We start from the raw sequence: 27,812 nt of genomic DNA on the forward strand, positions 1-27,812 counted from the left end.
GTTGCATAATATTCTGTCAAAACTCGCCTTGTAGGTTACCTCCCCACACTCCCTGCTGCTGAACACAGAGAGAAGTTTAATTTTTTCAGTGTTAGGGGAAATAAGACAAAAAGCACTGGGCACATCACTGTTTTTATTTCTGATTGATTTATTCTCTACAACAAAACCCTAGGAATCTGTTTGGTTTTGGTTTTAATGGAAGGCTGATTTTGGTAATTAATCTCTTGTTAAAAAATTCAAACCTTAAAGAGGCTCCCGGTGGACAAAACATGTGAACAAGCAGTTCCCGTAGATTAGCAAGTGAGACAGAAAACCTCCAGTGCCATTACAGCCACGGGCTGCTATTGCTCACCCATTAAACTAACAAAAATGCAAAATACCAATAACAGTGAGGTCATGGTGAAATTGCCATGGACTTTTGTAAAGCGATTTGACAAAAGTTTTAAGAGGCATTCGAGTGTTTCAAAACACTCCTGGAGGAAAGCCCAGTGTACACAGCGGTACTGACTGCCAGCTAATCTACAGCACAGCGAGGTTTGGGGTGGTAGTGCTAGGTTTCTAGCATATTTAAAGTCCTTCTTTCTACTTTTCTGTATTTTTGGCATAAGGTAATGTAGACTCAATGATAATTGAGAAAAATGATGAGATAATTGAGAAAACTTTGAAAAATTATGTATTATTCTACAAATACCCCAAATCCAGCCTCTGAGGTAACTGGTTCTATGATGCGGTCCCTGGCCCAGGCCCCGGGGGGAGTTCATTGCTCTTCGGTGGCAGTTCTTGTTTCTTGCCATACATTGGTCCAGATCCATACATACAAGGCTGTCTTCCCAGGACTTCTGTGCTTCTGGAGGCTGGGACATTGTCCCGAAGTCCTCTATGTCCCCAGCTCCCAGTACAGACTGGCACACAGGAGGCACTGATAAAGATCAGTGTAATCCACTTGGACGGACGATGAACCTTTTAACAACTGTGTGATGAAGGTGCTATTGTTCCCATTTCACAGTTAAGGATACTGAGGTAAACCAAGGAGCAAAGGGAAAGACGACCTGCGAAAACTCTTCTCTTGGATGAAGTGCAGACCAAGATGGTCCAGCCCAGAGTCAAGTCTTTAGGGTCTCCTGGATGGCTTGTGAAAACAGGCTTTGGGCTCCACCCACCCAGGGTTCCCAATTCTGAAGGTCTGAGAATTTGTACTTCCACCATGTTCCCAGTTGGTGATGAGGCTGCTGGTCCAGGGGCCCCGCTTTGAGAACCACGTCACTTCCTCCTGCTGCTGCTGAATGCAATCTGTACATACTTCACTCCGAAAGCCCATCTGCAAAAAGTGGCTTATTTGCAAAAGGACCTGCTCTCAAACTGTGAAAGCTTGACATTGTGCTAATAATGTCTTTATTTCAAGAGACTCTGATTGAGAGGAGACTCCGTTTTTAAAAGACAAATGGTGGAGCAAAGAACCATGGAATTGTTCCAACTTTGCATTAAGTCCTCTTTTGGTTTCTGAGCAACTGCCCATACCTGGTTTCTTCCAGCGTTGTCACTTGACCAAGTGCGGCAGAGCTCCATTGCCCTCTCCAAGGCCCTGGCCTTCTCTGTCTGTACTGAGGAAGATTAGATTGGAAAGGTTCTAGCAGGTTCTAAAGGTTCGGGCTGCAGAGGGTTCTGTAGACCATGCTCAGACTTTAGATTTCAGGCCGAGGAAGATGGGAGGATACTGGGGAGTTTTGCAGTGACATGATCAGTGTGACTGCTGCATGGCATGGAGACCAGTGGCAGGGGCGCATGTGATAGAAAGCAAGGAGATCCATCAGGCTACTGCACTAGTCCAAGCGAGGGCGGGTGGTGGCCTGGACCAGGGTGGCAGTGGAGGCGGTGAGGGGTGATGAGATCTGGACAGAGCCTGAGAGTGCTGCCGATGGATCCACCGTCCGCCCATGGGTTGGCTGTGGCTATGAGGGCGAGTCAGGAACTGTTAAGGAGGGCCTCGAACACCAGGCTAAGGGGGCTGGCCTTCCCCTCAAGGCCCATGGTTTTCAAACATTTTATGCATAAATAATCTGGGGACCTTGCCAGAAATGCAGGTTCTGGTTCCCGTCCCCTGGAGAGTCTGTCCATTGGCAATGAGGCCCCAGAAACGGCACTTGTAACTGGAGTGCGGGGTCTCTGCATCCACGGGCACTCAGGAGCCTTGGAACAAACGCGCTCCCTTGGCCGTGGCTTTACCGGCTCTGGAGGAAGCAATAGAGGAAGACGTCAGGAGCATGGTCTTCGCGGGGCTTAGGGCTGGGCCAGCCCGGCTGCAGGCGATCGAGTGTTTGGGGACGCGCAGAACAAGTGTTCTCCTCTGAAGTCCCGCTCTCCCATCTTCATCTGCATGGGCTGCTGTAACTGAAGACCACAGCCTGGGTGGCTTAAACAATAGGAAGTTATTTTCTCCCAGTTTTGGAAGTCAGACGACTAAGAGTAGGTAGGCTGCCTGCAGGGTTTGGTTTTGGTGAGAGCTCTCTTCCTGACTTGCAGAGGCTCCCCTTCTCCCTCGGTCTTCATACGGTCCAGAGACAGCAAGCTCTCTGGTGTCTCTCCTTACAGGGACGCGAGTACTGTGGGCTCAGGGCTCCACCCTCACAACCTCATTTAAACTCAGTGGCCACATCCCCAAATACATCGGTCACAGTTGGAGTTGGGGTTTCCACAGTTCCATTGCACCAGCACTGCTCCGGTCTGCCGAGGCACACCCAGCACTTGGGGACACTTTCTGCCTCTACCCAAACCTCTGAGATTACCTGAGCTATTTAGGAGAAGTATGGCATTCTCCCCTTCCTCCGGCCCCTCCACCAGCCCCCTGGAAAGCTCATCCCTTCGGCAACACTGCTTTAGTGACCTGTTATGGTAACTGTAATGATGGTAAGCAAGAACGGTTAGTATTTATTGAGCCCTCATTATGTGCAAGGCTCTGGACTAAGGACCTCACATGCATTGTTTAACTGAACCCCATGGAAACCTTTCGAAGCAGGTGTTAACATCGATCCCATTTTACGTTGAGACTTGCGGAAGTCACACAGCTGCAGGTGGCAGACCGCGAGGACCATTCCTGCAATTGGCTTATTTTGCTGCTGTTTTGAGGGCCTCCCATGAGATGACCAAGTTGCTGTGTTAATTTGGGTCATTTAGAAGGAAGAGAAGACGGGAGAAACAATACCCACTTTGCAGCGAATGACAGATGCCTCATCCATCTCTGCTGGGTGTCAGCAAGAAGGGGCACTCAGAGCCACTGTTCTCTGCAAACAGGCTTCCCCCACCGGCCTCCCAGGCCTGAAGATAAGCTGTTGGGTATTTTTCAAAACTTCGTTCAGAGTGATGGATGTTGCAAGAGAAAGTGGCCTTCGAAAACTCTGATTGTAGCCGTATGCACAGCTCTCACCGAGACTGCCACTTGGATATTGGGATGAGGTCCCTGGCAGGCCTCATTCTGTCAATCAGCCAGGCGAGGGTGGGCCTGTGGGCTCCTCCTGGCTCCAAGTCCTCCCCTCTCCTCTCCCAGGGAGGGGTCTTGGCACACAGGACTTAATGTCGGCGCTGGTGGTCCCCTCCCATAATCCCTTCACCTATTCTGGGGCTTATGGATGGAAGCAAGATTAATACCTTGCTAATTTACAAGAACATCTATTTCCTCTTTTGGTGCCCAGAGGAATGTTTGGAAGAGCACGTTATTACAAACATTCCCCATTTACACTTAAGGACACAGACCCCGAGAGGCCCAGGGGTTCACTGAGGGCCCCTCTAAGTGGACGAGGCAGCATTTAGACCCAGACTTACCTGCCTCTCAAATCCACATTGCTTTTCCTACACTACACCCTTTCTTAACATCTGACATTTATGTATTATTTTATAGCTTACGGAGCATATTTGCATATATGATATAATTAAATCCAAATCATTGTTGACAGCCAGGGATATTATCCCAGACTGAATATGAGATATATTTCGTCCTCTCAAAAATACCTGAGCTTCCTTGCTGGTAATTCTATTTCAAGGTACTGGTGTGCTGGGCTAGGACAACCACTTGTCAATTCCTTCTCTCCCCCAACTTTTAAATCTCTTTCATATTACTCACCTAGAATAGATGTTTCTGTCTTAGAGTGTAATTCTAAATGTGTAAGTATACAAGCTTTCTGTTTGGAATCGTTGGTAGGAAATGAAGCTGAAAGATCTCGACTAGAATTAGCTCAGTGATTCCTATCTGGGCAGTGGAATGTCCCCCACAGGAGTCATCTGTGAGGCCGCCCCAGCTCCAGGGTGGTTCATCACAGGAATCTCAGTCTTCTCTCCATTCTGAGGGCAGCTTGCAGCCTGGCTCCCTGTCTGCTGCTGCACGCTCCCCCCAGATAACAGCAGGGTCTCTCCTGGCTGGGGCTGGGGCCTCAAAGGGCCCCACTATGGGAGATCAAGCCTGGGCATTTCCCGTGCGTGGCAGGTGGCTGTGTGGAAGAGTGACTGGGGGTCGGATGGGCTGGTCTGGGTCCCAATACTGCCACTTCCTAGCTGTCTAATCTTCAGTGAGAGGTTTTGCCTCCTGAGGTCTCCATGTCTTCATCTGAAAAGTGGGGACAGTAATATCTACACCGAGAGGCTTTCACAAGACTCCGCCCAGAGCAGCAGTGCAAAGGCCACGCCTGGACAGCGGCTTCATTTTCTTCTTTCACTGCAGGTAGCTGATTGCTCATCTCCACAGCAGACTGTCAAGAGGGCAGGGTGGCTGTGCCCTGTCTCCAGCCATCACAGGGCAGGCTCTCAACAACTATTTGTGGGATAAATGAGCCGACTGACCAGGATTACAGGGAGGAAAATTCATGCAGAGAGGTCGGGAGACCTGGATCCTTGAGTAGACTCTGCCCTACGCACTGCCTTGCCTTGAGCCAGTCACCTCCCCTGCTGGGCTTCACTTTCCCCTTCTGTGAAATGAGCTGTGGACTGGGCGATTTCTCAGGATTCCAGAAGCATTGGGAGTGATGGTGCCTTCTGAATGTTTTATTAATGGTAATAACCAGAATTGCAAACCACTTTTATTGAGGATGCTCTGCTTGCCAGGACTCACACTGCATTGTCCCTGCACACAGCCCTTTAATGTCACAGCCCCAAGGCACCCAGTCACCTGCCCAAGGTCACACAGTTGGAGATGGTGGTGGGACCCCACCACTGCTCTCCACCACGTCTTGCCCAGACCAGATGGGACCCTCCTGAAAGCCCACCCTCCAGGAAGAAAGAGGGAGCCTTCCTCCTGTGCTCACCCTGCAGCGGGGGACATAGGGTGCATACACGCAGTCATTTTCTTTAAGCATTACAGCAACAAGTCGCCATTACCTTTGTCCTCAGCTAGACGGAAAAATTAATGTGTCAGAAGTAAACCATAAGTAGACCTTGCAGAAAAATTATCCCCAGAAGCTCCTGACACCCGAATAACAAACATAATCAAAGGTGAAAGCAGCTATGCCATCATTTCGTCGTTAATCGCAGGTCATAGCTCTGGACGGCGCAAAGTGGCCCGGAGGTCGCCCTCTGGTCCCATCCAGCGTCACCCCGGATTCCACCAGGACACAGACACGAGTTCCTGAGTCACTGTCTGGGAAGACGGACTGCAGGACTGGACACTGCTTCTGGCAGCTATTCCAGAAAATTCTTGTAGGGTTAATGGCACCAGTGGAACCTTCAGAGGCTCGACACTCATTCCTCAGCAGTGGCAAACTCTCAGGTTTGGAAAGGAATTCCGAGATAACACAGTCCAGGCCCTTACTGCGTAATACCCACACTCAAAATAGTAAGAATTAATGCGTAGTTGGCAACAGCATATGCTCAGCGTGTGTCACGCACTGCAGCCAGCTCTTTATGGGCACCTCTCATTTCATCCTCAAAACAAAATCTGGGTGGTAGATGCTTTGTTGACCCCCAACCCCCACCTATTTCATCCTTTGGTTGTTTCCGGTGTTTAATGACATAGCAAAACTTTGTTTTCATGTTGGGTTCTGTTAGTTGGGCACTGCAGGCCTCTGGGGCCCAGGGAGGTAAGGATGTTCAGCCAGTGTCCCACAGACAAGCCCCAGCTCCATGAATTTGCCTGCATAGCATCAGGTTTACTCAGAGAGGCAGAGGAGGAGCCCCGAGTCCTGAGTCAGCAGGACTGTTTCTAGTACTGTCTGTCTGTCTTCCCACGGTCCCCCTGTGAAAGCCTGAGCCATCGCCCTGATGTTGCTGACAGTGGGCATCTAGCCCCTTGTGGCCATCTCCAGTGGCGCGTGCCCATCACCTCCCAGAAGGCCCCCTCTCACGGTCTGCTCTCTGCTCTCTGCCTTCACCCCGGAGAGGGGTGCAGAGCCTCCACGAGCAAATGGAACGCTTTTCCCCCACAGCAGCCCTGTTCTAGAGGATTTGTGAGGCGGCCGCCTGGGTGATGCGCTTTCACAAACACTCGCAAACACTGGGTAGATGCAGAGATGTGCAAGGCCTCATCTGATGGCATGGAGGAGGATGTGGGGAGGGGAGCAAGGGGTGAGGAATGGAGCCGAAGGGGTGAGGATGCGAAGGAAGCAGCAGATTGTTGCCCAGGAGGAAGGAAAGCTCAGAGAGGGCCCCAGGGAGGGGAGGCGGGTGGCTGGAGTCAGAGCCTGGTGCCTGCTGCTCAAGAGATTCTTCCCTTCCCCTCAATCTGGCCCATCTGCCGTCAAACACTCCCTGGCTCTTGCACTGTTTAGACGGCTGCCTTGACATATCTCCGTGCACTGCCTGGGGGTGTGGCACACCGCACCGCCCCCACTGCCTCCCTCTGGCTCACTGGGAGGACTCCGTCCCCTACTTCTGCACCGCACTGCTCCTGCTAAAAGACTGCCAGCCCTGCCCCTTGCATTTCCTAGAGCCTGTTGCGCACTTTCCTCCCCGTAGGCTCTTGTCACTAGCCAATCCCTCTGCTGGGGCTCCTTTCCCTCAGTCTTCACCTGGTCAGCACTTAGATCTCAGCTCCAGTGTGAACTTCTACGAACAGGTCTCCCTGACCCACCTCCTAACATAAATTAGGTCTCTCTGTGATTCTCTTAAAACTTGGTTATTTTATTTCATAGAACTCATCACAACATGCAATACATGATTATTTCTGTGTTTCTGTGCTTGACATCTGTCTGCCTGTCTCTCTCTGCTACCAGACTGTCAGGGGTGTGAGGCCTGGGTGTCTTGTGGCCACTGCACAGGCCATCATCCCCAGTGCCCGGCATGTGGCGTGTGCTCTCTGCACAGCAGTTGAATGAAGTCTGTAGGTGTCCTGCATGGCACATGGTAAGGGTCTGGTACATATCAACTGTCTCCTCCCTTCGCATGGCTTGGGTCACCGGCAGATTTTATGAGCATGCCTTCAGCATCCTCTTAGGGTAGGAAGAACCCAGACTTTGTATCACACACACCTTGCTTCAAATTCGGGGTCTGCCTCCTACATGCTGCTAGGCCTCCTTGGCTCGCTCACCTCACTTCTGGAAGCCTCAGTCTCTATCTACCCTGCCCCGCTCTGGTGGGGGTTCAACGAGAGAACACAGATGAAAGGGGCCTGGCCTGGTATCTGGCACATGAAGATGCCCCATAAACCCGAGCTGCTTTCTTTATTGTCTTTAGGCGATCCAGGGGGCCGAGATAAACAGCCTGCTTCCCTAGATGGCAGAGGCTCAGAATTTCCATCCCCTTGTAGTTGTTCTTGGGTTCCAAAAAACAGGCAATCTGGGGGGAGTTAAGCCCCCTAACTCACCCACCAAAGGCAGCCCTCTCCCCTGCACCCCATGTTTGCCCTCTAGTTGGCTGGTGGTGCCTTCTGGAATTTACAGAAGACCAGAGAGAGTCTGGAGCCTTGGGGGTAGGGGGATGCCCCCTCCCCAGGAGGCCCGGCCCACTCCTCAAGGAAAGGCCCCTCTGAGGGGCCGGCCCATCACTGGAGAGGTGACCAGGGGCAAAGCAGTGTCAAAAATAAGGCAGAGAAGTGGATCTCAACTATTCGATTTACATGAAGAATGTCACTTTAGAGCACAAATGAGAGAGAAGAGAAATGCTCTTTTATGCGGGAGTTTATTTTTATCACTTTGTCAGAGAGAAATTGCAGCCCTGAGGGCACTGGAGCTGCACAGAATTACCCAAAACATTAACATGCAAATTGCCTTCTTTAGAGAAGGTAATTTTATTAGTGCACAAAAATGGTTCTTTCACTGTACGCATGCTCAGGAGCGGTGCTGTCTGGGGGCCAGCTGGGGCCACCCCAAACAGGGAGTTAGGGGGAGTGCTGAACTTGGTTGCAGATTACGTTACCTCCTCTCCTGGGACCACACCTGGACCATGCTACAGTGTTGCAGCTGGTTACCAGGGGTGCTCCACGTGTACAGGGCAAGTGACTTGCTCAAGATCACACAGCATCAACGGCAGGAGGAGAGGTAGAGCCCGGTCACATGTCCTATTTCTCAGGTAACCAGGTGGGCAACAGGGATTCATGAGGGGTCCTGGTGTAGCCATTCTGAGTCTAGGGAGCCATGACATCCTACCCATCCATTCATTCATTCACTCACTCATTCATTCAGTTAGCTTTCACTGTGCTAGGCTCTGGGCTCCAGACAGGAATCAGTCATGGGCATCGGCATCCACTGAGGACAGGTGGAGAGGAGATACAGACACATGCAGATGCCCACGACAAGCTAAGACCTACTGGAGGGGTGTGCCAAGAACAGACAGCACCAGGGAGAGCATGGTTGACTGGCAGGGAGGCCGGGAGAGGGGCCTGGGCGCTTCACCAAGAAGGGTTGCACATGCGGGCACTGTCCAGACGATCAAGGAAGGGAAGGAGACAAGCATGAGCAGAGGCGTGAAGGGAAGCATGCTGGCCTGGCCCGCAGTGGCCCGACGGCTGCCACACTGGGTGTGTGGGAGGAGAGTGGGGCTGGGGGCTGGGATTGCCGGGCATAGAGAGGAGGCTGGCCAGGCCAATCTCAAAGGCTAAAGAGCTCAGATTTTACCCTGCAGGTGGTGAGCAGATCGTGCAGGGCCTGTTCAGAACATAACCACATTCCCCTGGGACTTCAGGAGGGAGGGGGTTTCCCAGGCCCTGGTGCGCCACAATGACAGAAGGTTGTGTGAGGCTGCGCTTACATAAGGCGGCCTCCTTCCCTCACAGATGCGATCAGTGGGGAAGTGTGGGCAGAGACGCCCACCTGCTACCAAGAAGAAAGCACCTCAGTCATGTCAGGTCTCGCTGAACAGCGCAGGTGGCACCCTCTCCCTTTCCCAAGAGGCTGCTATCCTGTGCCCTGAGCCGGCTGGCAGCTGCAGTGCATGACCCCAGTGGGGCACAGGGAACAGCCCCCACTGCCCCAGGAGCTGTGTTTTAGGGAAGCCTAAGGGAAAATGCTTATTTCAAGTACACACAGAGCTATTGTGGAGATCCTGAGTGGGCGTACTCTACCTCAGGGTTTCTCAGCCTCGACATTGTTCAAGTTTGGAGCCAGAAAATTCTTTGTCATGGGGGGTCTGTTCTATGCATTAGGGAGGTTTAGCAGCTCCCTGGTCTCTACTCACTAGATGCCAAAAACAACTTCCCACCTTCCTCAGCTGTGACAACTAAAAATGTCTCAGGAGGTCAAATGTCCCTGGGAGGCAGGTGGGGATGGGGTGGGGGGTGTAAAATCACTCCCAGTTGAGAAGCACTGATCTATCTAGACCTCAGGGTGGACCTGGAGGTCAAGGATACCTGACCTCTAGAAGTCCCCCAAGTCTACCAGCATGATACAGGGACCCCAAGGGCATGGTTTCTGCCTCTCCCCTCTTGGATGGGGCACAGTGTGGATTTCATCACATCCTGTGGACCGACTATTTCAAAAAGACATGTGTCAAATCATTCCTCAAAAGATCTCAGAAAAAGAGCAGGGTAGGGAGATAGAAAGCCAATGGACAAGAGGTCGTTCTCTCATTAAGTTGCCAGGGTCTCAGGGTCCCTCATCTGCAAAGCAAGGAAGTTGAATAGATGATCTCTAAGGCTGCCTTTCTAGTTTCAAATGGTATGATCTATGCCAGGGAGATGAACACACATTGCAGAACGCTGCCAGTGAACACTGAACGTGGCCTCAAGTGAGAAATTATGAACTATGGGCTGGATAAGGCTCTGTCTTGGCTAACTTGGCCATTTTCTTGCTGAGACAGACACAAGGATTCCCTTTTCTCCTCATCCTCACCAACGCTTGTTATATCTTGCCTTTCTGATGATAGCCGTTCTATAAGGTGTGAGGTGACACCTCATTGGGGTTGTGATATGCATTTCCCCAATGATTAGTGATGTTAAGCATCTTTTCACGCGTCTGTTGGCCATCGGTATGTCTTCTTTAGGAAAGTATCTATTCAGATCTTCTACCCATTTTCTAATTGGATTGTTTGCTTTCTTTGCTATTGAGTTGTATAAATTCTTTGCATATTTTGGATATTAGCCCTTTATCAGATATATTATGGGAATGTAAACTGGTGTAATTACTATGAAAGACAGTATGGAGGCTCCTCAAAAAATTAAAGAGAACCACCATATAATCCAGCAATTTTAACTCCTGTTATTCATCTGAAGAAAACAAAAACACTACTTTGAAAAGATATCTACACCTCCATTTTCATTGCAGCATTATTTACAATAACCAAGATATGAAAACAACCTAAGTGTCCACTGATGAATGAATGGATTAAGAAATTGTGGTATACACACACACACACACAGAGGGAAATTATTCAGCCACAAAAAAGAATGAACTATTGCCATTTTTGACAACATGGATGGACCTTGAGGGCATTGTGTTAAATGAAGTAAGTCCAACAGAGAAGACAAATACTATAGGATCTCTCTTATATGTGGAATCTAAACAAAAAACAAAAACTAAAGTTCACACATACAGAAAATAGATGTGTGGTTGCCAGGGGCAGGGGTGGGGAGAAATAGTTAAACTCTTGTTTTCTTTAGTATAAATAAACTGAATTTTAAAAAAGTGAATAAAAAAGGAGAATGTCCAGGGATAGTGGGACAATTACAAAGGGTTTGAGATACATATAATGGTAATAACAGAAGGAGAAAAAAGAAAGGAGCAGAAGAGATATGTGAAGTAATAATGGCTAAGAATTTTCCAAAATTAATGAGACACCCAAACTACAGATCCAGGCAGCTCAGAGGAAAACAAGCAGAAAAAATACCAAAAAACCTACACCTAGGCATATCATATTCAAACTTCAGAAAGCCAGAGACAAAGAGAAAATCTTCAAAGAAAAATCTTCAAAGATGAAAAACTAGGACAATCACTGATTTTTTTTCTAAGAAGAAATATAATTGATATGTTAAAAGAAAGAAAGTGGAATCATATGAAGTGTTTAATTAAAACCAGAGAAGACAGGAAAAGAGAGGAAGATTAAAAAAAAAAAACAAAGGACAAGTGTAACACAAGGAAAACAGTTACAAACAGGGTAGATGTTAATCTGACTATACCAATAATTACTTTAAATGTGAATGGTTTAAATATACCAATTAAAAGACAGAGATTGTTAGAGTGGATTAAAAAACCAAAATCCAGCTATGTGTTGTTCACAAGAAACCCACTTTAAGTGTTAAGACATAAAAAAAGTAAAGGGATGGAGAACATATATCATGCTAACACTAACCAAAAGAATGTGGGAATAGCTTATTAATTTCAGACAAAGCAGGTTGCAGAACAAGGAAATTATCAGGGATAAAGGTGAGTATTACATAATGATAAAGGGGTCAATTCTCCATGAAGATATAACATTACATTGTTATGTAATAATGTACTAAGTGACACTCTATAAGCTAAAAGCAGAGTGTCAAAATACGTGAGGTAAAATGGGTAAAACTACAAGGGAAAATGGACAAATCCACTATTACAGTTGGAGATTTCAACACCTATCAGTAATTGACAGGTCCAGCAGGCAGACAATTGGTAAGAATAGAGTCGAACTGCACAGCACCGTCAGTCACCTGGACTGACTGACGTGTGTAAAAGACTTCATCCAACAAGACAGAAGACACATTCTTCTCAGTTCACATGGAATATTCACCAAGATAGACCACATTGTGGGCTGTAAAACACAGTTTCACACATTTAAAAGAATAGAAACCATACATAGTATGCAATCAGACCACAATGGAATTAAACTAAAGATTGATAACAGAAAGATAGCTGGAAAGTCCCAAAGTATTTGGAAATTAAATAACACATGTCTAAAGAACATATGGATCAAATAATAAGTCTCAAGAGAAGGTCAAAAATATTTTTTGAAAGCAATTAAAATGAAAATATAACTTAATGGATTTTGTGGGATGCAGTGAAAGCAATATTTATAGGGAAACTTTTAGCACTGAATGCATTTATCAGAGAAGATGAAACATCTAAAACCAGTCATCTAAGCTCCTACCCTAGGAAGTAGGAAAAGAAGAGAAAATTCAACCCAATGTAAGCGGAATAAAAGAAAAAATAAAATTAGGGCACAAATCAATGAAATTAAAAACAGGAAATCAATAGAAAAAATCAATTAACCCAAAAGCTGGCTCTATGAAAAGATCAATGATATTGATAAACCTCTAGCCAGGCTAACCAAAAAAAGAGAGAGAAGATTATTAGGCTGCTAATTAGTAATTAAAAATTACTAATATCAGAAATGAAAGAGGGGTCATCACTAATAATACCATGGACAAAAAAGGAAAATAAAGTAATATTATGAATAACCTTATGCTAACAAATTTGATAGTTTAGGTGAAATGGACCAATTCCTTGAAAACACTATTTACCAAAGCTCACACAAGGAGAAACAGGTAATCTGAATAGGCTTGTATCTATTAAAGAAATTCAATCAATAATTAATAACCTTCCAAAAAGGAAAGCACTAGGCCTGATGGTTTCTCTGGTAAATTATACCAAACATTTAAGAAAGAAGTGATGCTAATTCTCTACAATCTCTTCCAGAATATAGAAGCAGAGGGAACATGTCTGAACTCATTTTATGAGGCCAGCATTATCCTAATAGTAGATAATGGTATTACTAGACAGGAAAACTACAGACCAATATCTCTCATGAACGTAGATGCAAAAATCCTCCACAGAATAAACAACGGAGCCAATAAGGAATAAAAAGATCAGTGGGATTTATTCTAGACATGCAAGTGTGCTTCAACATTCAGAAATCAATTAATCTATCACATCAATAGGCTAAAGAAGAGAAATCGTATGATCACATGGATAGATGCAGGAAAAATGACAAAATCAACACCGATTCATGATTAAAAAACACACAAAATTCTAAGCAAACTAGGAATAGAGGGGAACTTCATTCACTTGCTAAATAATTTCTACAAAGAACCTATAGCTACCATCATACTTAATGGGGAGAAACAGACTTCCCCCTCAGATGGGGAACAAGGCAAGGATGTCTCCTCTCCCCACACCTATTCTACATTGTACTGGGAGTCTTAGTTAATACACTAAACAAGAAAAGAAAAGGTATACAAATTGGGAAGGCAGAAATAATACCACCTTTATGCTCAGATGACATTATTGTTGATGTAGAAAATCCCAACAAATAGACAAACTTCTGGAACCAAAAAGTGATTATAGCAAGTTTGTGGGCTCTAAGGTATATAGAAAAGTCAATTGCTTTCTATTTACTAGCAACAAACACTTGAAATCTGAAATTAAAAACATAACACCGTTTACATTAGCACTGAAATAAAGAATAGAATAAAATAAAATAAAATACCTGGGTACAAACCTAACTGCAATGCAGAAGATGGGTATAAGTAAACTTAACAAGCCCAGAAGACAGAAATACAAGAAGATCTAAATAAATGGAGAGATATTTCATGTTCACGGACAGGAAGATGAAATATTGTTAAGATGTCAGTTCTTCCCAACTTGACCGATAGATTCAACACATTCCAAATTAAAATCCTAGAAAGTTATTCTGTGGATATTGACCAACTTAACAATTCTAAAAATTGTATGGGAAGGCAAAAGACCAGAGTAGCCAACACAAACCTGAAGAAGAAGAACAAAGTCAGAGGACTGACACTACCCAACTTCAAAACTTTCTATAAAGCTACAGTAATCAAAACAACATAATATTAGTAAAAGAACAGATTAATAGACTAACTGAACAGAACAGAGAGCTCAGAAATAGATTCACACAAATGTAATCAACTGATCTTTGACAAAGAAGCAAAGATGATTCAATGGAGAGAGGGTAGTCTTTTCAACAAATGGTGCTAGCACAAATGGACATCCACATGCCAAAAAAAAAAAAAAAAGAAATCTAGACACAGACTTTTACCTTTCACAAAAATTAACTCAAAATGGGTCATAGACCTAAATGTAAAATGCAAAACTATAAAACATTTAGAAGATAACATAGGGAAAAGTCTAGGGGACCTTGGATTTCGCTATGCATTTTTAATACAACACCAAAAGCAAGATCCATGAAAGAAAGAAAATTGATAAATTAGACTTTACTAAAATTAAAACTTCTGCTTTGTGAAAGACACTGTTAAGAGAATGAAATAATAAGCCACATGCTGGAAGAAAATATTTTCAAAAGACATTATTTGATAGAGAACTTTATCCAAAGTACACAGAGAACTCTTAAAACAATACAGTAAGAAAAAGAAAACAATTAGAAAATGGGCAAAAGATCTGAACAGACTTTCATCAGAGAAGATATACAGATGGCAAATAAGCACATGAAAGATGCTCAACATTAAATGTCTTTAGGGAATTTCAAATTAAAACAATGAGGTACTGCTACACATCTATTACAATGGTTAGATGCAAAAAACTGACAATACCAAGTGCTGACAGGAATGTGGGGCAACAGGGACTCTCATTGATGTGGGAATGTGAAATGGTATTCTGGTCAATCACTGGCAGACACCTTAAGTGGCAGCCTGCTGGAGATTTAGTTGGAAGACTTGGGTCCTCATCCAAGCACTGCCACATACTAGCTAGGTGCCATTGGGTGGCCCCACCCATCTAATCCCATTTCCTCAACTCTAAATAGCAGGGCTGTGGAGAGTTTCCAGTGCCATGCTCTATGACAGCAAAGTGTGTGTGAACATTTACATTGACTTCTCTGACAGGAGGATGACTGTATGGGGGGTGTGCCCTGGGGGGAAGTCCCCCTGGAAGCGCCTGTCCTTGTTGACGTCTCCCTGAGCCAAGCCCAGGGACCAAACTGTCATATTCCCAAACAAAGCTCTGCCCAGCCCATAAGGATGCCTCAGCGACTAAATCGGGCACTTGGGTCTGAGGATTGGCTGTTGTCACTTCTAGGGGCAGCTCCAGACAGAGGCTCAGCACCAGGTACCTGATGTGCAGTGACCCCCTCTTTACCCCTCTGAGCCTTGGTTTCCTCCTCCATGAATGGGGTCATGGGAATAACACCAAGCTCACAGTGACTGTGAGCATTCAATGAACAAGTGGTTGGAAAACTGGTAATCTGTAAAGCAGACAGAAATGTCAGGACTGGGACAGTGGTGAAAGCAACAAAAACAAGAGCCAGGCCTGTACTTCTTTACAAACCCTTACGACAACCCAATGAGGGCATCTGCTCCATTTTAAAGAAAACAAGTGCCCCACTGAGGGCTCCCAGGTGGGAGGTGTGGAGTGTGGAAGCCCACCCATCTGATGCAGTTGCTCATGCTTTTCCCACAGTGCCCTACCTGCTGCCACTGTTCCGGCAAGATCTGCGATAATAAGCAAGTATTACCTGCTTAAAAGGGGAAGTCTGCATTAAAAAATCATTCTGCTTTTCTCCTTTTGTCTCTTTTTTGGGGTGTGGGGCCAGAAAATGGGCAGAGAGCCCTGGAGGTGATGGGGAGGATGATGAAGGAAGAGCAGGCGCTCGCCTGACTAGGGGCTGTGGGTGTGGGTGCACATCTCCCGGCAGCGCACAAAGGGCAGAAGTTGTTACGGAAGAGCAGCCTGCATGGCAGCAGGCCCTGAAGATAAGCAGCGGTATAAGGGGGAGGGTGAGCTGGCATTTCTGTTGGCTTACTTGCTTTATTAAAAATAATTCTGACGCCTACTATTTTGTAAGCGTGTAGGGCACACGTCCAGAGAGGCCCATCTGACTTCGAGATAATTTCAAGGCTGAAGAGCATTGCGAGTGCCAGACACATTGCGCGGGGCACTGCGTGAAACCTGCCTTGTTATCCGCGGCCTCCCATATTTCAGGGGGGTGCCGTCCATGTATATGTATAAGTGAGGCTCTGTTAAACACTCCAAGTAAAAATACTTTTAAATATTTCAGAACATCGTTAACCAAATGCATTTCAGTTGGGGCTCATTCTAGCTGATGAAAGTATAGGAGGCAGCTGATTTGCATAGGTCGACTGAGGAAATTTGTTGAGAGACAGTAAAAAGACTCAGATACCCACAGGGTCAGCTGGGTGTCATGGTCTGATTCCTTGTCCCTTTGACATGTTTGCAGAGCACCTACTATGTGCCAGGTACAGAGCTAGGCTTCATTACTTCATGGAGGTTAGTTGAGCTTAAGGGGCAGGTGCCACAGGCTCATTGCACAGCGTTTAACTAGCACAGTGGTCAGTGTTGTCAAGGAGCTGGGCTGGATGCCCTTGGAGCTGATGAGAAGGGGGACCTGGCCTGGCTGGGGGTGCTGAGGGAGGCTCCTTGAGGAGAGGGCCTGGGCTGTGAGGGGAGGGAATTTCTGGCTGAGGTGAGTGCTCACAGTGGAGGACCTCCAAGGTGTCCGGCCACCCTAGCTGGAGCGGGTGAGGTGAATGGGGCTAGTGGTGCAGGGGGGCTGCTGAGGGGGTGGGGGTCCAGTTTGTGAGGCCCTCGGTCACTCAGATGCTCTACCGTGGGGCTGGAGCTGGGAGGCCCGAGACTGCAGGCTGCTGATGGTCACTCTGAGTTGAAAGGTAAAGCAGAGGGAGGCAAGAGGCCACCAGGGCAGCCAAGGGCGGCGAGCACAGAGGAGAGAGAGCAGACTCAGGGAGGGACGTGGCAGGGGACGCGGAGAGAAACAGGCCTGGCTTTCCGGGCCGGGCAGCCCCACAGGCTGGCAGCCCTACCTCTCCTGCCACAGGTCCTGGCCTTCCCAGCTCACAGCACCCACTTGCCTTGAGCTGGACCACGGCTTCCTCTTCCCAGTCCAACCACCCAGCAGTGTGGTGTAAGACGGAGGGGCCAGGCACCAGGCTTTTTACAGTAACAGTCCGGGCCAAAGGCAGGCAAGGCCAGTCGTGGAGGGAAAGGAGAGGGAGGCCTGGTGCTCCGCTAGGCACTGGGCCCCCAGGGAAAGTGTCACCACCCTGCCCAGCCCTCTGATGAGCTGGCACTCCTTCCTGTCTGTTCCCAGCACCTACAGAGTGCCTGGCATGAGTAGGCACCCCAGAAGCTTTCCCTGAGAGGAGTGCAGAAGAGCAATAGTATGATAATAACAGTAGTGGTGCCCTACTATGACATGGTATGGTATATTAATTGACCATATATGCTTGGGTTAATATTCTGTTCCACTGGTCTGTGGGTCTGTTCTTGTGCTAGTACCAAATTGTCTTGATTACTGTGGCTTTGTAGTAGAGCTTGAAGTTGAGAAGGAGATCCCCCCTGCTTTATTCTTCCTTCTCAGGACTGCTTTGCCTATTCGGGGTTTTTGTGGTTCCATATGAATTTTAGAACTATTTGTTCCAGTTCGTTGAAGAATGCCGTATGACATGATATGATATGGTTATCATCATAGTATGGTAACACAGCATTCGCTGTGGCAGACCCTGCCCTGAGCACGGTCTGTGCTCCATCTCACTTCATCTGTGTCTATGTTTTATGTGATGGGCACCATTTTTATCTCCACTTTACAGATGAGTAACATGAGGCTCAGAGGAAGCTATGTAATTTGCAGAAGTTACACAGATGGCAGATTTATTGAGCCCAGATTTGAAGGCAGGTTTGTTTGATCCCAGAGCCCATGGCTTTGGCCGTACTGCAAGGCAAACCAAAGACCTCCAGGAAGGGGGCACGTACCTCAGGTATTCCTCAAGCAGTGGAAGAAATGTTTCTTATTTGGCCCAAAGAGTCCACAGTATGTATCAGACATTAAGCTCTGCCATTTCCCTCCACAAACAAGGTGCATGTGGTGTGTGCAGAACTCCAACGGGTGGAGGCATGGGGTGGGAAAGACTTTCTATACATTTTCTCTTGCTTTGCAATCATGTTTCCATCGGTTACTAGGAGGGACCTTTAGCTTATATCTTAAAACAGCAAAACATCTGGCTGCAAAGGGAACAAAGCTGTCAAGGTTCAGAAGTCGCTAGATGTGGCTTGTGTGTTAGATGGACAAGATGCCAGGTGCTCGGCTCAAATGTTCCCTTTGCAAGTGAAATGTTTCTCTCACAGATGACGCCAGTGATACCGTCTTTTATTGCCTGATCTTAATGCTGCCCTCGTCTCCACCACAGCGAAGTGAAATTCCACTCTGGGAAGAGTTGAGCGCTGAGTTTCCAGGATAAGGAGGAGCTCGTGAGTGCAATTTACATGAAATAACTGCATCTTCCCCAACAGATTTGGTTTTCTTTTGATTCTGGGCAACAAGACGGCTACCACACTCCAGTTTTGCTGATGGCACCTTCATTAAGATTTCTGTGCTCTGCTAGAAATTCCAGAATTGCAAATTGAAATCTTTATTTATTTTTTTTAATGACAATTACATTGGCCGTCTGGAGAGTGTGAGATTGCATATTACTAAATTCCATCAAGCTCCTAAATAGTCATTGACATTCTGACATAGAGGAAGACAAGCCTATTTAGGGATCGATGAGCACAGGGTACAGATGAGGATTCCATGGGTGGGGAGAGGAGGGGAATGGGCTGGTGTTGGCGGAGAGCCATGCATTAGGTGTGGGTTAATGTCAAGGTCCTAGCTTTTGTTTTGGGTGGGGAATTTGTGGATGCTTATTCCATTAGTAAAAATAGCTAACTCAAAAAGCTAAGTAAATAAAAGCAGGCTATGCATGGACCAGGACAGATTTCCATCTCATGAACCAAGAATTATGATAAATCCAATTCTATGCACCAAGGTCCAATAAAAAGCCAAAACAATTTAAAATAAGCCTATTTAAAAGGATGGTCTGAGATTCGATTTCATGATGTGTATTCTTTTTAAAGTTTTTGTTTTTTTCTCACTAATCTTTGTAAACACCATTTTTCTTCTCCCATTTCAATAAGAGGGTCTCTTCAGGCAGGTCAGGTTCAGGAAGGTCTCAGGCACCAGTGGGCACCAGTCTCATTAGGACAGAAGGAAGGTCTAGCCTGGCATCTGGAAGGGGGTGCTGTATGAGCACATGGTGCTGGGCGTGGGGTGACAGTCTTATCCAAGTGAGCTGTCGTTTTACACTGGACGTTAAGAAGAGGAAAGGGAGACCCTGTCATGAGACCACCTCTATTATAATCCACAGTTCTCACACTTGGAACCCCCTGCTTTGGGGATGTGGGACCTTTTTTATATTGGCATCCATTCACTCATCTAGTACTCACGGGCACTGAGCAAGATGCTTTTACATGGTCTGGGACCACATGCTGGCCCTCAGGGAGACAGAACACCTAGTGAGTGCCTTTTCTGGGTCGCACACCATGCTAAGTGCTTTGTATGTGTTCTCACTCTTAGACTCACAGCCACCCTCCTTATGGCATCCCCCACTGGTGGGCTGGCTGTGCTCTACTATGACTGTCACCTGCACATTCCTTTCATTTGTGTGGCTGGAGACACTAGAATAATAGAAGGCAGGAAAGCAGACTGCTCTTGGTTCAAGTCCCAGGGTCCCCACTGTCACACCTGACACACCTGTGTAAATTCACCTCTTCTGGCCTCAGGTTTCTCATCTATCAAATGGGAATAACAACCCTTATCTCACAGGGCTGGGTGAGAATTAAATGTAATTCACAATGAGCATTTTTTATTTGTCACGTAGTAAATGTTGAGTAATGATTTCAATTTTTTTTTTTCTTGAGAGTAAGAGCTATAAATAATTATCTCTGTATTCCTGTAGGACCCAGTGCCTACTAACATATTCATTGCCCCTTTGTTAAATGAATGAGTGTGTGCCCTTTGAGAAGGGGAACCACGTTTACCATTCTGCTGACTTTGTCAGCCCCACAGCAGTGGGCACAGATAAAGCTGCCCCCGCCTGACACGGCACCTGCCACCTCTGTCCAGGACGGAACTGGCACCAAGGGCCTGGGGAACCCTTCGCATTGCACCACAGAGAGAAGGAGGGTGGACTCTCTTGTCTCTCGGTTGACGCCAGCGAAAATGAAGAACTACCACTCAACCAAAAATGTCTTCTTTTGCTATCCAGTGTCTTTCTGAATGGTCCTAAGAATGTGGCTGGCTTCAGGAGCCCCTCTCCCTGAGACTCAGGGGTGTCAGAACAGCCCCGTCAGGAGGCAAGACCTGGGCCCTGGCTCGCACCAGGGGCAGACAGCAGTGGCCTGCGAGATCACGGGCACAGAAGGACTCTTCCCTGGCTTTAGTGCTCAGCCCCCCATACCCATCCATCCCAGACCCTGTTATTTCCCTTCAGGAGTGATGGAAAGAGGACCTAAGCTCCAAGGATGAAGGCCGGGTCCATGGGCTCTCGGTGGAGGCACCACTCCCACTCCACTTCCGGCCCTGTGCTCTGGGAGCTGACCTTTCACCTCCCTGCCTCACAAGCCCCGTTCCCTCCCCAGTCACTCCAATGAACAAGCACTGCTTGGTGTGGCCCTAAATTGGGGACAGCGTCCCGTCCCGGGTCAGGAGGCAGGTGGCTTGAGTTCAAACGTGCCCTCTGCTGCTCACTGGCTATGGGGCTTTAGACAAGTCACTTTTGCTCTTGGATCTTCATCTGTAAAAGGGGATATGATTCCCCACTTGGAAGGTCTGGTGTGAGAATTACCAGTACTCTGTGCACACAGGAGGTAGTTTCAAGATCGCAGTTACTGCTAACGATCATTACTCCACACACTCAGAGGCGGAGGCGTGATGAAAGGCCTGGAAGATCCCAGCCCTCAATTCATCTGTCTTTGTGTGCTAAAAATATACGTTTTTGCATCTCAGCTTGGTCAGCAGAATGGACAGACCCTGGCAGCCGCCCGAAAACCTCACCCGAGCCTGCGTGGTGGACAACCCCTGTGGATTTCGCTCACAGGGAGCAATTTAAGCGACAAACAAAACATGAAAAGCTACTCAGAATTAACAATGGGCCAGATGGTAATGCTAGTTTGAAGCAATAAAACATGATAAATAGCTTCCTGCTGCTACTCCTGATCAATTTCAATATTTAATAATTCCACTGCCCCCCAACCCCCTCATTTGGCCCCCTCCACGGGATCCTGCGATGACTCCCACATCCAACTCACAAAGCAAACGCTGCCTCACTTTCTGAAGGTGTCAGCAAAATGCACGCCACTTAACTGTCACAGAGCGCTCTTGGTCCTCAAGATGATAATTAATCTGCCTGCCTCTCTGAAGACGCTCATCTCAGGCCTCTCCTGGTTGCCAGAGAAGGCTGGGAGAGCCTCTGACCACAGAGATGCGAGCGATGAGAGTGCTCACCTCCTTGCCATTCCCTCAGTTTTGCTTTTGAATTAAAGAAAGGGGAGCCGTAGGGAGCTGGGTGGTCACCTTACTCCAGGACCAAACTATAGGATAAAGCAACCCAGAAGGGGTACTGTGCAGCTTGGTGTCAGAGCCGTACCCACCAGCCAGGCCTCTGAACCTGTTTCCTACATGGTGGAGATAATCATATCCACCTCCAGAAGAACATCACGTACAGCACATGTGACGTATCTGGCAGAGTGCCTGGCACATAGGAAACTCCCAATAACTGGCAGCCAGCAGCATCATTATCAAAGCAAAGCCAGTCGGCCAGGGAGGCCTGAGCACCATGCCTGCAGGAAAGGGCTGCTGGCCCTTGCGTGTGGTCAGGAAGCTGCAGCCCAGGGCAGACCACAGGTGGGGGGTGGGATCTGGCAGGGGGCACCCTGCCGACAGATAGACCCACCCCAGGATTCTCCCCAAGTGATGCCCAATAGTAAGATTAACTGCCTGGCACTGCCAGCAAGGGCTCCAATCACTTTCATATCCACTGACACAGGAGACGTTGGGGTGCCCTGGAGAGCAGGTACTGTTGGCATCATTTAGAGAAGAGCAAATGGAGATTAGGAAGCAAAATGGCTTTACAAGCTTACATTGGGAGGAAATGGCATAGCCAGTTCTAATCTGGATCCCCCAACCTCTGATCGCATGTCCCCCCATGGAATCACAGGAGAAAACTGCTCCCAGGCGTCCCCACCCTGCGTGTCCCTCTGGCAGGGAGGCAGCCGAGTGGAGGGCGGCCCAGCACCCAGTCACCTGAGCCGCAGTCCAGTCATCTGTGAAATGCGAATGGTAATACCTACGGCACTGGCTCACAGGGACACATAATGAGGGGATATGCATGGAAGTACACGGCAATTTTGTGATGAGCTGTATAAATGTCAGGATGGTTATTATGACTTTTTAGAAAAACACCCTCTGTGAGAAAAAAGACCAGGAATTTGTCTGCCCAAAGGTGAATTCTTGTACCCGAATCCTTCTCCGGCCTCACATAATCCAGAAGATCGAGATCAAAGTCGTTCAGCCTCCAAGGCCCCGGCAGCTCCTGCAGCCCCATCCCTGCCCGCCTCCTGCATCACTCCGGCCCATCTGAGCTACTTGGGGTTACTTGAGCCTCCGGAGGGTCTATGCCTCAGCCAGGCCACACCCCTGTCTGTCCCACCCTGTTCACTGGTTTATCCCACTCCTCCTTCTCCAGGAAGTCTTCTTGGGCATCTCTTGATAAGGAGCATGCCCACTGGGTGCCCAGATGGCCTCTCCTCACTGCTCTCCATGCTAGCATCCAACTGACTTTGCCACATTCTCATCTGCCTCTCAACTCCTCTGGGGGGAGAACCAGACGCTGTTCCCTCCTGTCGACTCCAGGCCTGGCCCAGCTCAGCAAGTGTGTGCTGAGGGATGATCGGGTGAACAAATGGGTGAGCATTTCCTATATCAACGAAACCAGAGCCTTAAACAAAGACAAGGGATTCTAATAGTGGAATTAAAATGTGGGTGGGCGGAGCCTTGTAGCAGAAGTCAGGAGAGTGTCCTGAATCCAGATTCAGCTCAGTCCCTCCGGTGGTGTCTGCAGCTTCCTCCTTCCCCAGCTTGACCCTTAACAAGAAGGAACAGCAAATGCACCGCCCATCCCCGCCCGGACTCCCGCGTGACACGGCGGGGGCCAGTCATCAGGTACCTGAATCCCGCTGGTCCAGGGTCACGGAGTTCCATCTCCTTGTGATGTCAATGTAGAGGATGTCCACGGAGGCCATGGACAAGCTGCTGCTGCTGAGCTTGCAGTTCCTGCGCAAGACGGGAAGGGACACGTTACTGCTGCACAAACCCGGCCCGTTCTGTCTCACCGCCGTGCCTTTGCCTGGGCTGTGCTCCCGGCCGGGAAGGCCCTCCCTTCCCACAGCTGGGGCTAGTGAAGGGTGTACGGCAGGAACAGTGGGCAAGAAGGCTGAAAACGTAAGTCGAGGTTAGATCCTGTGGGTTCTTGTAATTTGGTTAATCAGGGTTCTAAAGAGCTGGAAAGAGCAAGGACTTCAGGATGGGAAGTGTTGAGTTGAACTAGGCTCTGCCACTTAGAAGCCAGTGGCTCTGGTTAAACCAGTTCCCCCTTTCTGAGCCTCAGTTTCCTCAGTTCTAAACCAGGCAGCCCTTGTTACAGTCACGGGCACCAGCCTGTGCTTTCCCAGGCCAAGGGTGCTCTCTGCCTGCTCCAAAAGGGAGACGGGAACTCCGCGTTTCAAAACTACACCCTGTGTATGTCTTCAGCTTCACACCCACTGGTCTCTGGGAGGAGAGGAGAAGCCAACCCCAGGGCAGCACTCTCGCCAGCAGATGACAGTGACACGCTCAGGTGACCCAGTGAAAATGGTATGTCCCCCATGCAGACTGAAGGCATCACCACTGTCCAGAAACAGCTCCCCACTGGAAACGCTCACCAGTCGAGTCCCTGCCCAACTTGGGGCACCTGCACTTCACCCACATTAATCTGTCACCTGCAGATTTCACACAGGCCCGAATCAGCCACTGGGAGTCGAGGTTTTCAAAGCAGAACAGCACGGCTGGCCACGGCCTGCTGTGGGGGTGGCACTGCTGGGGAGGCCTCGGAGCTTTGGGTGCTTCCCTGTGCAGAGAGGCCAAGATGACCAGGTTTTCAGTCCCACATCAGCAATGGTGCCCCCTGTCCAAGCCACGGAGGGGCGTTTAGAATCCTACCTCCCAGTTCTTTTTGGTTTGGAAATGTGGGGAGGCAGTCTGGCACACTTAAAAGAACACGATTTAGGCATCACACACACAAGGACTGAAATTCTGGCTCTTGCTTTTTCTAGCCGTGTGACTGGGAAATTTACTTAAACCTTCCATGCCTTTGTTTGCCGGTCTCCAAAATGATCACAATCATACCTGCCCACATGGCTGTTGTACAGATGAGATTAGGTCATGCGTGCCAAGGACCTGGCGTGGCACCTGGTACCTGGCTGGCCCATGATGATTGTTGGTTCCCTTTCTGATCTCTCCTCCCTCCCTTCCAGGGCTGGAAGATCTCAGCTCCATCAGAGGCTGCCTGAGGCTGACTTTTCAGTGCACAGCCCTGTCCATTCTGGAGAAATGGAGCTCGCCAGTCAGAGTGTCCAGGTACAAGGGCTCCTTCTCTATTCAGACCGGGCAACCCTCCGCTTGTCCAGGGGCACTGCCCTTCTGAGCAGCTTGTGCTGGAGGCGAGTCCCAACAGGGGCTGGATTTGCTCTGGGAATCCTGAAAGCTAGACCTCTGGGCCAGCCATCCGTTTGGCTGAACTACATTCAATGCTTCTTGCAGCTTTTCAAACATGTCCACATCCATTACCTAAGCTAATGATAAAATGGTTCTTTGATTTCCCATTGGTCATTATCCCTTACGTGAACAGCTCCCTTAGGAACTCACAGGCCAGGGTTGATTGGCAAGCAGGATTTGGACATCCAGAGGGCCCTCTGCAAACCCATGCCTGCCCCTAACAATGGTGGCTGGGAGTGTGCCCAGCACGGTGCCCACATTAGCTGGTGCTCCTTATATGCCTGCACGCTTGCCCGCTCCCCCACCCTCCTTCCTGCCTTTCTTCCCCTGGAGTTTCTCAGGCCATCAATTCACATCCTGTCTCCTCCTGGGCTCCTGCTCCTATTTCAATCACAAGTCACTGTGGCAGACTTCAAAGCATCAGCGCACAGGTATTGAGCCCCAGTCACAACATGTCAGTGGACGTGGAGCTTTTCACGTCACCTGTCATCAGGAAGGCTATCTCTATCGGGTTCCTCTGGGGACGGTGCTCCAGTCTCTCCCAAGGTATTCTAACAACCTGCACTGCTCATTTCCAAAGCTTCATTAAGAACAGCCATCAGTTTTCTCTAATTACGCTATCAGTGTCCTCTGGATTACCTTCTCCCCACAGGACAGGAGCTCTGCCTGGCTCGCTCTGTGGGTTAATGGAGTATAAAAAGGGAAACCAAACTGATCACTGGTAAATAGTTTTGTTTTTTTTTTTTCTGACAGGTAGAAAATAGAAGTGTCAAACCTTTAGCAGGAGCTGTAATTTACCAAAGAGAATTCTCCATTTATCCCTTTCCCAAGGTAACTCATCCTCCCTTGTGATGCCAGCAAACATAGGAGAGGGTAGCATCTGCTACCAGGCAGGGAAGGAGGGGTCCGCACTGGCTGCAGTGCACAGGAAATGCTTTAAAAAGAACTTGACTTGGATTCTGTAGGCATTTCTTGGGCACCATCTCTGTATCAGGCCCATTCCTGCCCATGAGCTCCCTTAGATCTTTACAGCCACTCTACAAGGGAGGTATTCTTAGTCCCATTTCAATGACAGGTGAGCTGAGACTCAGAAGAAGGGACATGACTTGCCCAAGATCACACAGCTGGGATATCTTCCTCTGGAGGACAGAGTTGCAGACTTGGGAGCTTTGGGGGAGAAGCGGGGAAGTGGGCGAGCCCAGGGCTCCAGGAAGAACCCAGGATTCAAGGCACAAAGTCTCAGGCAGGGCCCAGTAAGGCTGGAACTTGTAGAGAGGGCCTGCTGGGAAGTTTTGAGGTGTAAATCTGGGGGAAGACAGGTTGGCCTAGGTTTGTCCTGTGGTCACCAGACATTCTCAGTGGACTCAAACAGGGAGTGCCTCCAAGGGTCAGCATATCCATCCACCCAGGCAGTACAGAATTCATTTTGTGTCCACTATGCGTAGTGGGTGGTGTGGGCCCAGGGAGCAATACAGAGCTGAATCAGTCTTGGGTGCTGCTCTTGAAGGGTGAAAGTGATCTCAGAGTCTGGGTTTAAAGCCACGAAGTCCTGGTGGATCTTAAGCATTTGAAGAGTTTCCCCTTATGCCCTGAGATGCAGTTCTTCAAATGACTAATGAGTGGAAGGATAAATTCTCCAGTGGAAGAGTCATGCAAGAAATGCGGTAACATGAGAAGCCAGAAATATCTAAGGAAGGGTAGGCTAAAAATGTACACGGGGGAAAATGAGCTTTAGGGTCAAATGCACATGAGTTTGAATCTTGACTTTGCTGGGTGACCCTGAGCGAGTCCCTGAAGCTCTCTGCCTCCTAATGTCCTTATTTGCAGAGCCAGGATAAGGCTACTCACCACACAAAGCTATTTTAGGGACTAACTCAGTGCCTGGCATATGGGAAGTGGGAATGGTAGCTCCTAGCTTTCTTCCATGATGAAGAAATGTTGTTGTTTTCCAGAATCAAAGGATTTTGGACACATAGGATGGGAGAGAATCACAAGTCACTGAAGTTCGTTAGGAGCCCAAGTATAGAAAGATTTGAAATCATCATCCCCATTTCCCCTCAACAACTACTGATGTGTCGTGGGAAATTAGAAACCAACTTTTTCTATCCCATAAAATCCTATTTATAGAATTTCTTTTGTGTCATCCTTCCCTGTGAAAGCAAAGAAGCTCATTTTTCCTGGAGAGGTTTCTATAAGGTTAAAGCTAACAAATGATCAATATTTGTTTTTGTTTTTTTAAAAACCCCACTATCTAAACATCTATGGGTAAAAAAAAAACAAAAAAAAAAAACTACACTGGTTTATAAGGTATATATTTTGAAAAGCTATTGAAATTCCAGGCATAGAATCCTCCAGGAGAGCTGGAAAGAAAGTCATTGAACAGGGGGATTTTCAAAGGCCCTGAGGAGTTCATTACAGAGAGGGAGGCAAGGTCCTTTACACTTCTATTCCAGAACATTCTCACACCCCATGTTGCCTCTCAGAGAATAAAACCCCCCACAGCTACCCATTATGAAGCATATTAATATCTCCATATGAGAAAAAAGGGAGTGGAAGGGGGGAAGAAAAAGGAAAAAGAAAAAACATTCTCTAATTTAAAAGGAGACCAGTATAAAAAACTATGAAGGCGGTGAGCAGGGCTCTCCAAGCGGAGTGGCCTCACGTGAAGCACGCACTAAGGTGCGGAGAGCTGCCTCCATTTCCTAGAAATAAACCTGGTTTGGGCAAACATTGAAATCTTCAGGCTGCAGAAATGGAAAATGCAGCATGTGCAACATGATGTCAAATTCTGATGTAGCACACATTTGGAAAATGTGTTCTTAGTGAATTACATAGAATGCTCCCCAAATTAGTAA

At 47.9% G+C, this 27,812-nt stretch overlaps 1 protein-coding gene across 8 annotated transcripts in view; it reads right to left on the reverse strand.

The window, feature by feature from the left end:
- Positions 1-27,812, reverse strand: part of TTLL11 (tubulin tyrosine ligase like 11) — a 227,167-nt gene that overhangs the window by 22,756 nt on the left and 176,599 nt on the right. For 7 of the 8 annotated variants that reach the window (XR_008996625.1, XR_005030802.2, XR_005030801.2 and 4 more), the window contains one exon: positions 23,372-23,478. Coding sequence is in view for 5 of the 8 variants with exons in the window: in XM_057498993.1 (XP_057354976.1) it covers positions 23,372-23,478 (107 nt within the window). In the remaining 3 variants the exon portion in view is untranslated. Of the gene's footprint in view, positions 1-23,111; positions 23,290-23,371; positions 23,479-27,812 lie in introns of those variants that run through there. The other variant, XM_057498992.1, reaches the window with a different exon arrangement.

Source organism: Manis pentadactyla, chromosome 3, assembly GCF_030020395.1.
Source record: "Manis pentadactyla isolate mManPen7 chromosome 3, mManPen7.hap1, whole genome shotgun sequence".
In the NCBI taxonomy this organism is placed as follows: domain Eukaryota; kingdom Metazoa; phylum Chordata; class Mammalia; order Pholidota; family Manidae; genus Manis; species Manis pentadactyla.